At 38.0% G+C, this 15,546-nt stretch overlaps 1 protein-coding gene across 1 annotated transcript; it reads right to left on the bottom strand.

The window, feature by feature from the left end:
* Window positions 1-3,762: 3,762 nt before the first annotated feature.
* mthfr (methylenetetrahydrofolate reductase (NAD(P)H)) lies at window positions 3,763-15,452 on the bottom strand. Its single transcript, XM_077224486.1, has 12 exons — window positions 15,344-15,452; window positions 14,011-14,266; window positions 13,575-13,813; window positions 12,739-12,849; window positions 12,330-12,523; window positions 10,947-11,197; window positions 9,894-10,028; window positions 9,621-9,801; window positions 8,705-8,887; window positions 5,571-5,672; window positions 5,358-5,477; window positions 3,763-5,080 (listed from the first exon to the last, which is right to left on the bottom strand). The coding sequence occupies exons 2-12, from the start codon at window positions 14,247-14,249 to the stop codon at window positions 4,862-4,864; spliced, it is 1,974 nt and encodes a 657-aa protein (XP_077080601.1). The 5' UTR covers window positions 14,250-14,266; window positions 15,344-15,452; the 3' UTR covers window positions 3,763-4,861.
* Between the last annotated feature and the right edge of the window lie 94 nt (window positions 15,453-15,546).

Here is a 15,546-nt window from a genome sequence, read left to right as displayed (position 1 = left end):
TTTGGAGTACTTCTTTATTGCACAGTGCACATTTCTTAATATTAAGCCTTAAATGTGTTTTAATATCACTATTAGTTAGGATAGTATGATCTCTGTATAATATCAGTCTTTAAATGCAAGATATTTGAAGTGTACCCAAAGTATACTAGCAATATACTTAAAGTTCCCCTGTGGTGAAAATCAAGATTTTATTGTTGTTTACATGTCTATGTGGTGTTTTTAATATGCTTTTAGACAAACCATGTGCAAATTCATTAGTCAACACCATTGCTGAATATTTTTTCTTTAAAACTGCAGTGAACCAAAGACAGTCTCAAAAGCCTGGTTTGAAATCGCTGGTGTTTCTGACGTCACAAACTACCTAACCAATCACAAGTCGACAACATGTGATCATGAACAAGTGGATCTTTGAGCCGGTGTGAGTGAGTGGAGGCAGGGCTCATTTGCATATTGATAGATCTGTGTAAACTAAATGATGCAAGGGTGTAGTTACATTCAAGCTATTTTAAGGCATGAATCTTCTTTTTTTTTTCAAGGAAAAAACTTTTAAATATGCAATTTTGGTGATCAAAGATGAGTTGTAAGGGATCAAATTATTGATGATAGGGGGACTTTAAGTATATACACTACTTCTGGATAACTGAAGTGCATTAAAGGTGCTGTATGCAAGTTTCTGACTGTACTAAAGCAAAAAAAAAAAAAAATACCATAATATGTTTGCAGATATTTAGGAAACATGCTGAGTTCACATACTCTTTTCTCTGAAAAAACTCTTCTACAGCCAGTTATTTTACTTTGAAATGTGCGTTCCGTGTTGGAATGTCTGTTTTTGTTTTTGGTCTGTGTGATATCACACGTTGCCATTTTACTCAATAGTATGTCACCACCACAGGTTGCCAGTTGGCGGAAAAACGCATCATATTGCAGCCATGGAAGCCAGCGAACAAACCCGACCTAAAAAGCCTCCGCACCCATCTAATTTTTTCTATGAACGGGAGCATATTAAAACGTGATATCAACTCATCATAAATCAACTCATCAACTTAGTGTGCAAGTCTCCTTGCCTTTCATTGTCAATTGTGCTGGTTCCTTTTGCATGTCCTCAATCTGGCAACCAAAACGTGATATCAACTCATCATAAATCAACTCATCAACTTACAGTGTGCAAGTCTCCTTGCCTTTCATTGTCAATTGCGCTGGTTCCTTTTGCGTGTCCTCAATCTGGCAACCCGCGTGAGCCAGGTCTGAGCAGGAGGGGGCGGGGGGAATAACTCTCTCCAATATTTTGAATGTGGATTGCAGTACCCATTTCAACCGCTAGCTGTCAATCTCACATACTGCACCTTTAAGTACAAAATTAGTTGTTCCAATTTAGCAGACTTTAAGTATACCAAAAGTACAATTGAAGGTTATATTAAGTACATACATGTATTTGTAGTATAATTACCATAAAATAAATGTATTGCAAATACATGTTAGGATATTTATCTTTTACAAGGGTATACTTTGATCTAAAGCCAAACATTGTTTTTCCCCCCAGACCTATTGTATTATTCAAGTCGACAGCTAAAAATCACATGACACCTCTCCTTAAAAAACTGCATGATTTGAGATAGATTCATCTCTTTAGCACAAACAGTGCGTATATTTTTTTTAAAGTGGTGTGTTAGTGACTGCATGAACCCTATAGCATATTAGTATCACTCTTTCATCTAAAAAAAAATCTGTAATTCGTTTAGTGTTGTAAATGAGCAGTAGGTGGTGATTAATTCTAACTAATTGTGACACAGTTCATTAAACGTTCTCATTTTCTACTAGATAAAACAGTTTCAAGTACTTCAACATGCTGCCTGATCAGTGCGCTTCACTCTGATATTAGTGTGCAAGTGTTGATAGATATTTCCAGAAGAAACAGAGTTCCCAGAACTTTCACGAGAAGTGCCAGCGGTTCAGAGGGTTCACTTATGTAAGGGCCCTATAGTGAGTATATAGAATGAGTGTCAGGTTACTGACTCCTCCTCCTCTCCTCATGTGGAATGAGCACTCAGTGGAAGAACCTAGAGTCTTTCATTTTCTCAGTGGTTTTTACAAAATGGGACTTAGCTTGCAGAGGTACTAAACAATTTTGATATACTTCATATTGATGTAGAATATTTTCATACCTTCTTTGTCAAAAAAAAACTTTTTAAACTTAAAAGGAGTAATCAGTTTCCATGATTACTGGATAATCATTAAAAAAAAAAGTTTATAGAGATATTTCAAACCTTTTAAAGGGATAGTTTGCACAATAATAAAAAAAAATTCTGTCATCATTTACTCACCCAAGTTGTTCTAAACCAGTATGAGTTTCTTTGTTCCGTTGAACAAAAGAAGATATTTTGAAGAATGTGGTTAACCAAAACTTCTGGTTCATACTATGGAAATCAATGGGATCCATCAACTGTTTGGTTAATTACATTATTCAAAATATCTTATTTTGAGTTCAATGGAACACAGAAATTCTTACAGGTTTAGAACAAATTGAGGGCGAGTAAACGATGACAGAATTCTTATTTTTTGGTGAATCTGCCATTGAAATACAAATATAACTAAAGAAAATATATATATATATATATATTTGGGTAACACTTTATTTTAGTGTTTTTGTTATGTTGCATTATTAACCCTTTATTTTAAGGTGTCCTTGTTACATTGTGTTAAAAGTATTAACAGTAAATTGTGCATACTGTAATTACAAGTAACTCACTCTAAATCAAATCCTAACCCTTTCGTTCATTAATATTACTAAGAACTTAATTTCATAATTACAATGTAACAAGGACAACTTACAATAAAGGGTTACACTTTATTTTAAGGTGTCATTGTTACAGTGTAATTATATATTTAAGTACTGAGTAATATTAATTTACTACATGTAAGGGTTAGGGTTACTAAAGGGTAGGATTATGATTTGGTTGAGGGTTAGTTGCATGTAATTAGGCATAATTTACTGCTAAGTAACAAGGACACCGTATAATAAAGTGTAACTGATATTTGCTTTCGAATTTTCGATGATTTTATTTGCTTATTTATTTTCCATGATATTATAGGCCTGCAAATTACTTTAAAAATAACCTAATGTTTCCAGGTTTTCTATGAAAGTGGAAAACATTTTGCAAAACATAACACTGTAATTAGTCATGACTTATTACTCATGCTTGATTGTTCATTTTAGAATATTAGAAAGTTTTGAGAAGGCATTTTTTTTTTTATTGGAAATATTTATTGCAGAATACAAGTGCAATAGCTAGAAAAACTCTGTCAATGTCAAGAGTGTTTAAAACTTAAAAATGTCTGAATTTGGATACTAGCTTAAAAACACCACAAGGTTAATCGATTTTTACTCGTAGACAGAGAAAACGAGACATTCAAAATGCAAACTGCACCAATGAGAAATGCTGTCTAATAACTATGTTTAAGCAATGAACAAACTCAAGCATGCCTACTCAAGTAAAACCGAGGTCAAGTTCATACTGTTGGCTTCCTTCCAACAACTGTCATGTTTCATCATCTGACTATGAGATATGACAATGCACGTGGATTTGAATGTGTGCATGCCTTCATGTTTAACATAACATCTGCTGATGGCAGCGCACCCAATCCTTCACCATTATCAATTGTCCAGCAGTGGCATGGACTTTGAGATATAGGTGAACTCCAAAAATAAAACGTGAATCACAGGCAAACAAATCATTCTCAGTGATAATGTCAAACTTGGACAAGTTTGCACAGGGGGAAGAGCGCAAGTTTATTGAGGTTTTTTTTGGCAGCACAGACATGATCATACTACACAAATGATAAAAAAGAAGGCCAACTAGGGGGAAAAAAGATTCAAAAGTGATTCACAAATCACTACTGTCACAAACCAATTACCCCACTAGTGGGAATCTCACAAAACCTATCTGGATTGAGAATAGATTTTCAAAAAAACATTAGACAAAAACACTTCAAAATCTTTAGTGATAGTTCACCCAAAAATGAATGATCAGTATTTATGTCATTTAGACAAAAACATTGATCAACTTATATAAATATAGCACATCAGATTTGGTCAATGGCCATTCTTGATGCATGAGAACAAACCTCATTGTTTTGCTGAAGATCAAATGTGCTTGCTTGACATGTACAAACAAACTTCACTGGTCCTCGCGCATCAACCATACACATTTGAGCTTCTGTTGACCATATTTGATGTGCTCAGTGTATGCCTGTTGACCAAATGCTTATATGTGGATAAAAGCCTAAATTAGATCAGTTTAAAATATAAAGTGATTGTATCTCATCCTTATGAATTACCTTGCATCTTATTGTACATTTCAACGCTTGAAAATTAATGATTTCTTGGACTTTTAATGGATGGACAAAAAAGATGAGCTAAAATCTTTTGGTTCTTTTTTTGGGGGGATTTGTTTTTTCTCTTGAATTCAGAGAGAAAAATAACCTGTTTGACAGGATCCACCTATAAAGTCTAAGTGAAATACAGTAGCCAAATACTGTATTTGTCTCCACACATTTGACCTGACTTACAAGAGTTCATTTCATATATTGAACATATGCAGTATCCAAAACAATTTATAAATAGTTAAAAATATAAGAAAATGCCACTCAAAACAGCGAACTCTAGTCCCTTTAAAGATTAAGGCAAATCATCTTGTGTAGTGCTACATTTGCAAAAAGAAAATTCCTATATATTGACTGTGATGACAAATTGAGCTCTGAAAATGACTAAAAATACTGTCATCACAGTAAAGTACTCTGTGTGTGCGTTGTGAGGTCTCTGGATCAGGTAGCAGCGCATGCAGACTTTTTGAGTTCTGTGGTGTTACATTTCACTTCCCTCATCCTGAGTTACTTGATGGGAGTCCAGAAGCACAAACATGTCTTCAATCACTTGCCACAGGCAGTTGTCTAGCGGGAAGTCGTTGTCCACGAGGTTGACGAGGTAATAGTTGTCGTGGATGTACTTAATGATCATGCGTGAGGGCGATTCGTCCTCGTACAACTTCGCCCATTGTTCGATCCACAGTGCGAAAGCTTCGTCCTGCAGGAACAGAAAGAATTGAGCTCAGTTCTAGTCTAATCTTTTACTACTGCACATAATCACTCTTATCATTGAGACAATAACAGTGAGTGTGCCTGTAAGCGTGCCAAGGTTGTCTAAACTGGGACAGTGTGAGAATGTAAGGTCAATGAGGGTTTCGGAAGTGTCACACATGGATGAGCAAGCCGTTTAAACACCTTGGTTTAAAAGCAAAGTGAAATTTGCATTGTTAAGTGGTTGCTAGGGTGTTCAAGATACTAGGTTGATGAATCATCACCTTCCAAAACATAAAGCTGACTGGATCCACCACGGTGGGCTGAACAATCTCTCTGCCTGGGAATATCCCCCATGTCACAGCGTTGGGCTGCATGTCAGGAGCATTTGTGATATTCCTACCCTAAAAAGAGGAAAGAACATTTCAAATTGCCAATATTAAAACCTGGAGATTGTAAAATGTAATCTGGCTCTTGTAGGGGCACAGGTGTTTTACCTGAACGTTGACAATATGGTAGTTCACACGAGGTTCGTATTTCTTCAGCACTTGCAGAAGTGCAGTGACATTTTCACTTGATGTGAAAAACTCCAAATATGCCTGTTGATTTCAAGAGGTAAAAATAAACACGCTGAAAGAACTATTTCCAAAAGTCAGCCAATTCCAAAAGCACCTAAAATAAAATGAAAAAATAAATAAATAAATAAACCCACAAATCACCAAGACGTGCACAGTTCCCACAGTATTACAAGCATAACTAGACCTGGTAAACTATGAATTTGTACTTGGAATATATTTAATTGATTTTACTTTCATATTTACTGTTATTTTAAATTTACTTACAGTTTTAGTAATTTTGTTGTGTTTTTATCTTTTTTTTAATATGCATAACTTTTATCAAGGTTTAATTAATTATTATATTTTTAGAACTGTCAATGTTAATGCATAAATGCATGCAATTAATTCAAAATCCTTAACACATTAAAATAATTTAACGCATTTAGATTAATGATTTTGAATGAATTTATGTCACGCAGTTAGATGATCTTGGAAGTTTGGAGTTGATCAAACTGAGCATCTATAATGGCGCAAGCATCTGTAACCCTGGTGGGCGGAAATTTCTATCCTAACCTCTTAACCCGACTTCACTTCTCTGTTTGAAATCAAATCATTTTATGCTGCTAATCTCCGGGAAAGTTTTCAGTCTAATAACCCAGTTAAGCGAATGCATACAAACAATCAGTCCAAAACAGCGCTAATTAAAGAAAACCAGATTTACATCACAGAAGGCACAATTACTGCCCAGTTTTCACTGAATTATTCATTCCAGTGTCTGTTTAGCTTTAAAACACGCTCTGTCATAGTGTCATTGTTTCTGAAGAAAAAAAGTCTGTGTGAAAAACAGACTTATCGAAACGTCAAAACATCCCACCGCTGTATGGCCAGATCAGATGATACCTTTTTCATTTAACATTCACTTTATTTCAAATAAGGATTTTTTGTCTGATTTTAGTGTTAGATATTGATAATAACATTGCATTTGCATTGCATTGAATTTGACCTATACGATTTACTTTCTGCTATGAATCACAAAAGATTATCATAGTGACCAAAGCTGTGGTTCAAAAAAGACAATTAGAGTAAAAGTGCTATATTCGCAATCATACTTTGAAGTCATATGATGGCTTTGTGTGAAAAACCAAATTAAATATTTGGACATTCAAACGGCAAATTGCACAAGGATTGATATCATTGACATCAACATCTCTGGTTCTTTCATTTCACATTAATGACCGTGTTTAGTGTTTTAAATTTTGCCTTGGCAAATAACCAAAATTAATAAATACAAGCTATATATATATCACCTGCTCCTACGACGACGAGACCCTGAAGTCGTTATTCTGAATCGGGGTAAATTACCACCATCCTGTTGACCTCCCAGACACCACCAGATTAAACTGGAGAGAAGCCATCATCCGGTATCTGGAGAGCGTCTATCACCAGTCCAGAACACAGACGGACCCAGAGCCTATTTCCACACATGCAACTACGGAAATATTGCGTGAGCCCCCCGCAGATGGAGAGCTACCACCCGCCGGATTGCGTCAGCCAGAGCCCGAGGAAAAGTGGACAGTCTTGACCCTCGCCCCAGGAAGAGGAGTTCCCCAGTGAGTCTGACCAGGGGTGTGAGCCCACGACAACGGTGGCTGAGGGCATACTGATGAAATTAGTAACTGAGGACTGGCTGATGGATTTCAATACGGCGGTATCGTCACCCACCCTATCCCACCTCTTTTCTCATTCTTCACCGCTGTTTTAAGACAGAACAATAGTCTGTTTGGACTGGGACTTATCAGTTTCCTCGGAACTCTCATTGCCGTTTCTAAACAGCTCAGAGATTTGCATGGACTATACATTACCTTTAACCCTTCCAAGTCTCCATCAGCCAACGTCGCCGACCTTTTCAGCCAGTCCTCGAGCCCTGCCTTTGCTGGAGGTTTGCAGACCCTCGCCATCTCCTGGAATGCCTAGCCGGTACGTCGAGTCTCAGGTCCAGCAACCTCCACCAGCAGCTTGGAGATTCCGTGGCTCCACCTCCGATCATCTCGGACCCGTCAACCCGGTGGCTCCGCCCTGGCTCCTCCCACCTTCGGCTCCACCAGACCCCCTCGGCCTCTCAACTCAACCTGGTTCCTCGTCCCAGTGGCTCCCCCTTGGTCAGTCATCACACCACCTCCACCATGGACTTGCGAATCTCCCACTATGCTCCTTCCTCCACCCCTACAGCTGCAGCGGCTGCTCCTTCCCCTCGGACTTGCTTCGGTCTGCGGTCACACGGCATCGTCTCAGTCCTCGGTACTCTGGCTTCTCCTACGACGGTCATTGCCACAACTTCGCATAGGCCTCCAATGCCAGCGATGTCACTCTGCTATATCGCCTCTCCATCTGCGCCCTGGGATCCATCGGCTCCGTCACCGTTGGTCGTTTCCCAGATGTCAAAAGTCGTATGACCTCGTCTTCACCGTGAGCTGTCAGGCTCTGGGTCCGCGCCATCGCCCATCCACCACTAACGCTGTCAGGGGATTGTCGCCTTCCCATCACAACTTGCGTGGCGACACCTCCTGTCACCACACCTTCGTCCACCTTCAAAACCCCTCCATCGGAGTGACAGTGTACTGTCACTGTTATGTTCAGTTAATTTCAGTTTTCATGGACTTTTTCATTTGTCACATGTGTTCCATTGTTTAGATTCCCGCCGCTCTTTAGTTTCTATGGTTGCTGTTATTAGTTAGTTTGGTTCAGCTGTGTTCACCTAGTTATCTTTAGTATATATGTTCCTATGTTTTCCCTTTGAGTTGGTCCGGTCATGTTTCGGTTAAGCGTGTGTCTCCTGCTACCTGTTTGGATTTGTATATTAAACCTTGTATTGGAACTTTATTAGTCTTGGTTTTCATCAGACTGCCGACGCACACGCGTTACAAACAATTTACACAGACTACATTTATGGTAATTTTTTCGAGCTCAACAAATCTAGTACCTTTTCCCCTTAAATTTTATGGAAAAGAGCAGTTTGCTCATTCTTGAAAATATCTTATTTTACATTCCACACTGTTGAATAGTGTTTTGCTGACCTTTTGAAAGACGTATCCCCCTGGAGGGCCCCAGCCTACAATGGGGTCGGATGAGGCTTTACCGTTAATGTTGGGTTGAGAGTTAATAGTGAGAACACCCCTGCGGTTCACCTTCTCCAACTCATCCTTCAACAGGTTGGTCTCTGGAGCCAGAGGGTCGTCGTTCCACGGCAGACACATGATCTACAAAATACATTAAGATATAAATATTACATGCAATATAATAGTAGTATTTATTTATAACTTGCAGCATATTTAGGACATATACATAACTCAATTGATGACATGAGTGGGCACTATGATCAAAATCTTACATCACAGAAAGAGTATATCAGTCGGTTCAAAAAAATATTTTTTGTGTTGTTATGTCAACCAAAAAAGTGATTTATACATTAAGAAACTATATGGAAATGCCTTTTTTTATAATCCAGTGAATTAAATGTTACAGAATAATTTAGATTATTTCCCTTTTTATTTGGAACTTGACCACAAACCAAAGTCTGTTTAGTGCAAAAACAGCTGCTTCACATTAACAAACAAAAGTAAATAAAATACTCAAAAATCGTAAAACCAATTAACCAATATTATAAAACAGATGTTCTGTCTGTAACTTTGTTTGATAAGTACTTGTTGAATTCTATATTCATAAGAAAAGTGTGCCTAGTTGTGACATTGTTTGGCAACCACAAACAATTAACTTTCCTTTGTGTTGTTCCAATCAATAACAAGTTATTGCTCATCTTGACTTGTCTCATCCACACTGTGCTCTGCATTTGTGCTCCGTGTTCCTTCACATAAACCAGTCATTCCCACACAAATACATCTACCACAGTATAGCAGAACTCTACTGGTACTTTTACCATCATACTGCCCACCCGTACATGGTTGTATACTGATCCTGGCTGTACCACTCTACCTTGTGTCCATTGCAATTGGTTTGCCCCGTGATGTAGTTGGTGAAGACTTCATAAACACTCTCCTCGTTCATTAGTTCCTCACCCCACATCTGCAGCAGGGCCTCTTTAGGAGACTTACTCTTCAGGTAGAACAGGTAGTAGTCTGTCAGCTCGCCAAAGGCTGGTGAGGAGGAGTTACCCCTGATGGTGACACGTTAATTAACATTTTTGGTCTCTACATCTTGAACGATCCACACAAAGCCCAGAAATGAGGGAGGAAACATTTTATGTACCATCTTCCGTTGGGGAAATCATCCCAGTCCTGTGTTCTGTAGATGTAGCTTTTGGGTCGGGAAGCCCAAAATATTGGCCTGACATCTTCTTCCTTACGCTTTGGATGGGCGCTGATGGCCCAGGGCAGAGGTCGCCTAAAGTTCACATAATATGAATGTAAATAGGTGAACCTCATAAAAACAGCATATTTGGAATTAATCTCTTGAATGGATGATTCAAAGACAAATCCTTTTTTTTTATCAGTCACAATGTAATCAACACAATCGTTATTAGAAGCGCCATGTTGCTTTAAAAAGGTGATTTACTCAATTTTGATTGCTTCAGTAGACATCAGTGTTTATATCCGAACTATAAACTTTTATCCCATTACTTCTGTTATAATATGAATATTTGTAGCACAGAAATAACAATACTGTGTGGTTGAAAAGGACTATTTGTGAAGCTGTTTCATACATGACAACTGCTTTTTTCTGGGTCAGCAGCGATGTAGATTTGATTGTTCCTGTGTGATTTAGTCAAAGGTTTAATACACACAGGCAAATTGTTGTCATTAAGGAATGAGATTGCATGGGTGTTTGAAATAGAGATTGTGATTAATCAATCAACGCTTTGCATAAATGTGCAGTTTTTATTGATTGAGAACTGCTGTAAAACCAAAAGCCTGTAGAACGTAAAACAGTGCTGCATTTTAATATGAACATTAATTAAATCATGCCTTTTGAAGTTTAATAATCCCATAAGGCCTTATCGAAATTCCTGTTTTTACGTTCCCATATAAGACCTAAAATTATACTTTTGTTGTTCCATTTAAGATATTTAAGACTTTTTATGGCCTTGAATATGATTAAACTGGACCCTGATTACACCTGCTGCTGTTATATAAACTCAATACAGCACTCAAGTCCATCACAATCCATAATCACCTGAGAGCCATTATAATGCCCACCTTTAGCATTTGCTGTACTATCACCAAAACACAATGGGTTGAAGTGAATGAAAAGAAAAAACAGGAGCAGTTTCTCAGAATAAAGGTACATTTGAAAGCCACTCACCGTGGATCCTCTACCCATAAGCCTAGCTGTCTGAGAACTTCCAAGGTGGCCACCTCTCTGTTGAGTGTGTAAAAGTGCAGGCCTGGGACCTCTCCACTGGCCAGCAAAACCTTGCACATCTCCACCGCCTGCTGGATGCCATAGTTACGAATGGCGGCGTCATTTTCTTTAATGGGCTCAATCACCTGCTTGATCTCCTCTGGCACTTCAAGTTTGGAGAGTTTGACCAGCTGACGGAGTGAGTGATACCCCTGTGCAAACAAAAGAAATTCCAATTTTAAAGAACGCACAAAAAAGCACAATAAAAGTCAGTAAAAAATCTTCTGAAGACTAATGATAGTTTTGTGTGAGAAATTTGCCACTGAAATTTAAGGTGTTATACCCTGCACAACATTTTATAGAAATCTGGTGATGTGACGAGTCTGAATAATCATATGCATAAATGAAATTCGAGAGTTACATCAGAGGGGGACTTTCTGTAAAAATTGGCTTAAATTTCAGGATATTGTATGAGTTTAGAATATTTGAAATAAGCATGCATGACATAGAAAGAGTGTGTCGCATTCAATGTAAATTGACGTATTTTCGTAATCAGTTACATCGACGCATGCCTAGATCACACCATGTCATAATTACTAGAAGACAACCCAGGCATTGTACTTTGAGCTGTTCACATCCTCTGACTCAAAATTAAGCATTTCTATGGCAACATTATTAATGCCAATAATGAATCTGTGTAATTTGATTAATCTATAGACAAAACCATACAAACAATTAACTGTAGTTAAGCAAATGTCTTATTAATAAACTTATTAAAAATTGTTTATTAAGCAGGACATTAGAGAGTTGTTCAACTCTTTTATAGTTGCATTAAGCTGGATTGTATGTCTATTGTTTATTTGCAGATTATTCTCTTAACGAAGGTTAACAATTAACAAAAGTTTCTTATAGGAATCATTAACAGAAAAATTACAAAATAACTACATTTTACTGCTGAAGCTGTAGCCATTTTGAGTTTTGATATTACAGAGTACAAGTCAGGGCTCTCCAACAATTCAGAGTTTACGATTGACCATTGTTTCCATTCAGTAATTCTGACATGGCATGAACTCAAATGAGCCAAATCATGAGTCAAATGAGCTAGGTGAAGTACTTTAAAACATACAGAAAACATTACACAGCTGGCCTGATAACTTTTTTTTTATTGTAAAAAAATGTGGTGCAATAAATACATTAATCACATCATTGCATAAATTCAATTGGTCTTTTGCAATGATATGACATCATATGGCAGTTTATGCAGCAGTGTTGGGCTGATAAGAGAATTGGATGACTTCCACATCATCAAGGTGCAGTGATTGGTCAGTTTATGTGTTCATGTACCTGAATGGGGAAGATTCCTGGGAGAATGGGGCAGGTGATGCCAATGGCCCGACAGTCTTTGGTAAATTTAAGGAAGGTTTCTGCCCTGAAAAAAAGCTGGGTGACGATGAAGTGAGCACCAGCATCAACCTTCTCCTTCAAGTGCCTGAGGTCATCTTCATAGCTCTCAGCCTCTGGGTGACCCGTGGGGTAACCTATCATTACATTTGAGAGGGGTTTGAGCTGGTGAATTTTAGAGTTCCATGCAAAAATCACAATGTACAAATGTACACAACTAGAACCAGAAATATAGAAACTTGAAACTATAATGTAAGTATATGGCACTTTATCGTCCACCAGGAGAAAATCTGTGACCAATGGTAATTTGCCTTAGCAAACACCACTAATTGCTTGTCTGTCTAAAGCTCACCTGCAACACAGATATCAAAATAGTCATCGAATTCACAGCGAATGTGCTTGACCAGATCTGTTGCATAGTTGAAACCTCCATCTTCCTCCACCCAATCTTCCCCAATAGGATCTGCAAAAGAAGAAAATTCGGGTTCACTCTACCGATTTTCCAAAATAATGCTTTGTGCTGGGCAAAATGTGCTCGTTATATGTGTGTAGCCTACATATGATACTATTTTGACCAGCTGAGAACTCGTGGAAAGCTTATAAAATGTGTAAAGGAGTCAAAACAGCGACAGGAATCCCTCCGTCACACAAACTCTTCTGCGAGATCTTCTGCGAGGAGACCCGGTTCTGATGCCTGTACCAAACTGTGATGAGCAACATCGAGACAGCAGTCTTGGTCCGCTGGCAAGAGTGAACTCACCCAAAATACCTAATTTTGACCAAATTCTACAGCAGTACTGCATGTATCCTTCATCGGGAAGGCAAACTCAGGATCACAGACAACCACAGTGGAAAAAAAAAAATTCCAAGATGGCAGATGGACTAGAGAGAAAAGATTATTATAAGCTATATACACTTAAATCTCATTCAGTATTGAATGAACTTTTCAATACTGAATGAGATTTAAGTGTATATAGCTTATAATAATCTTTTCTCTTTAGTCCATCTGCCATCTTGGATTTTTTTTTCCCCGTAACAGTTACAATGCAACTTTAGAGGGCAGTTGAATATTTAGACAACATGACCTTTTACTAGGTTTTAAGGAGGGGGGAGGGGGGTATGGTAACTCATAAGTATAAGTATAAACTATAAGTAACTCATAGATTTCAAATGAGTCTGTGTTCATACCTCCTCTGAGGGCCATGATATTCTTTAGGCCTAGCCGCTTGGCTTTATTTAAATGGCCTGATATTTTCTCTTTTGTCTGATTACAGCATGTCAAATGCAGGACACTCTCCAGGCCGCAATAATTGACTGCTGTGCTTGCTATCATCATGGAAGACGTTTCTTTATCTGAGCCCGGATCTCCAGCGGGATGCCAAGTGATGTCAATGAAGAGAGGACCTCCAGAACCCATTCGGTCAAATCTAACACACAAAGAACAGAAATATAAGAAATATAATGATAATTTGGAAGGAAAATATGATTGATTTACAAATGTGTCACAATGGTATATATATGTCCATATGTAATGATATATATATATATGGACATGTTTTTGTTTGGGAGGTTGACCCAATTACAAAAACATAAAAAGTAGATCACCATTTTTTTGCTTTCCTACCTAGAGATAAGATTGACTGCTCCAGATGTTGTGCGGGGTGGGAAGAACTCTAGTGAGAACCAGTGGTCCCCAGACTCGATCCGCCGTTTCATCTTGTCCCGCAGCCGGTCAGTGCGGTCGGCGTCCAGTACAGGGGTTGAACACCTGGAGCTCTCTTTGGAGCTCTCTCCACTGTTACTGGCCCCGCTAGAGTCACTCTTAGAGGACTGCCAACCTATGTCAGCTCTTTGGTTCACCATGTTTCCTGAACTAAGTGCTGAACATCACCCCAAAAAAACAGAAAACATGATCACTTTGAGCTAGGTTGACTCTTTTAATGTTTCTAAACCTGTCTGTTTGGGATACTAGTAGCCATTTTTTAAATCGCAAACAAACTACATTTATGACACTGCATGGCTATGTTCAGAATGGAATACTAGCTGCACAACATTACAGTATTCTACTAATTAAAAAAATAAGTGAAACGGTATTCACAATCCTATAAAAAATCTTTGAACGGTATTATAGCCTACCTCATCCTGCAAATAAAAAAATGGGTATTTTGTATTTTTTTTATTACATTTTGTAAAAATGTCTTATGATTCGCAGTCCGATCATATGAGTCAAGAGAGAGATGTGTAAAAAATTGCATATGTAATGACTTCACAGTGGAAATGAAAACTCGGTGTATACAGTATCCAGAACACTGTTCTTGTGCACATGACTCTTGAATCTTTAAACTGCGTAAAATTATTATTTCAGTAACATACGTAGTTGAAGAGATAAAAAAGCACATTATCATTATAATGTAAACTTTTAATTTAAACTTTATTACTCAAACATTTATTACTGACAGCTAAAATAGTACCATATGAAGGTGATATGCGTTACGTTCGTGTCTTTCTCAAATATGTATAGCATATACGACTCATACAAAATGACAGCAGGCAGATTTGTAGTTTGCTCACGATCTCTCCTTTATCATAAACATGAATGGTTAGCAGTAGGTGAAGTTTGATAAATAAATAAAAATAAGATGATCCGAATAACTAACTTAAATGGATTAAGTTTTGCCCATAACAGGTCTCATTTTACATAATAATGAAGACATGCTTATGTAAAAAGTTCCAAGGCATGATTTTAAAGCAGACAATCAATGCAAGCACCAAACATCGTTTTATATTAAATAACTTATATCTCAGAAATTATTTGTGCATCTTTTGGTATTGTGCATTGTGCGATAAGGTGACTTGGACATGCGGGTCCGCGCGACTGCAGCCTATACATAGCCTAACCGAAGGCAACACAGTAATGCAGGCTCTGTAATCATGTAAAGAAGTCTTTGCTTCATTACCTTCAACCTTTTCCCGATCCCCTGGCTCGACAGCGTGTGCGCACACAGCATGGACGACAAAGAGGATGATGTTATGGTAGACCACGCCAATTTCATATGAGTCACGCCCACCTCCGTCCATACGATCGTCCTATTGGCTGCAGGGTCTGTCATCGCTTATGATGTAAACTGATGTAAACACACCACATGTACTCATTAATAAT

This window comes from Siphateles boraxobius, unplaced genomic scaffold (assembly GCF_051911475.1).
Source record: "Siphateles boraxobius isolate OS27281-9 unplaced genomic scaffold, OSU_SipBor_1 9, whole genome shotgun sequence".
In the NCBI taxonomy this organism is placed as follows: domain Eukaryota; kingdom Metazoa; phylum Chordata; class Actinopteri; order Cypriniformes; family Leuciscidae; genus Siphateles; species Siphateles boraxobius.
This window is presented reverse-complemented; position numbering and strand designations above follow the sequence as displayed.

Excerpts from the sequence above, each read along its gene's own strand:
- mthfr (XM_077224486.1), bottom strand. The coding sequence starts at position 14,249 with ATGGTGAACCAAAGAGCTGACATAGGTTGGCAGTCCTCTAAGAGTGAC. Across the intron at positions 13,814-14,010 it reads GCAGTCAATCTTATCTCTAG|ATTTGACCGAATGGGTTCTG; the intron begins GTAGGAAAGCAA and ends TTTGTGTGTTAG. Across the intron at positions 10,029-10,946 it reads TTATGGGTAGAGGATCCACG|GCGACCTCTGCCCTGGGCCA; the intron begins GTGAGTGGCTTT and ends TGTGAACTTTAG.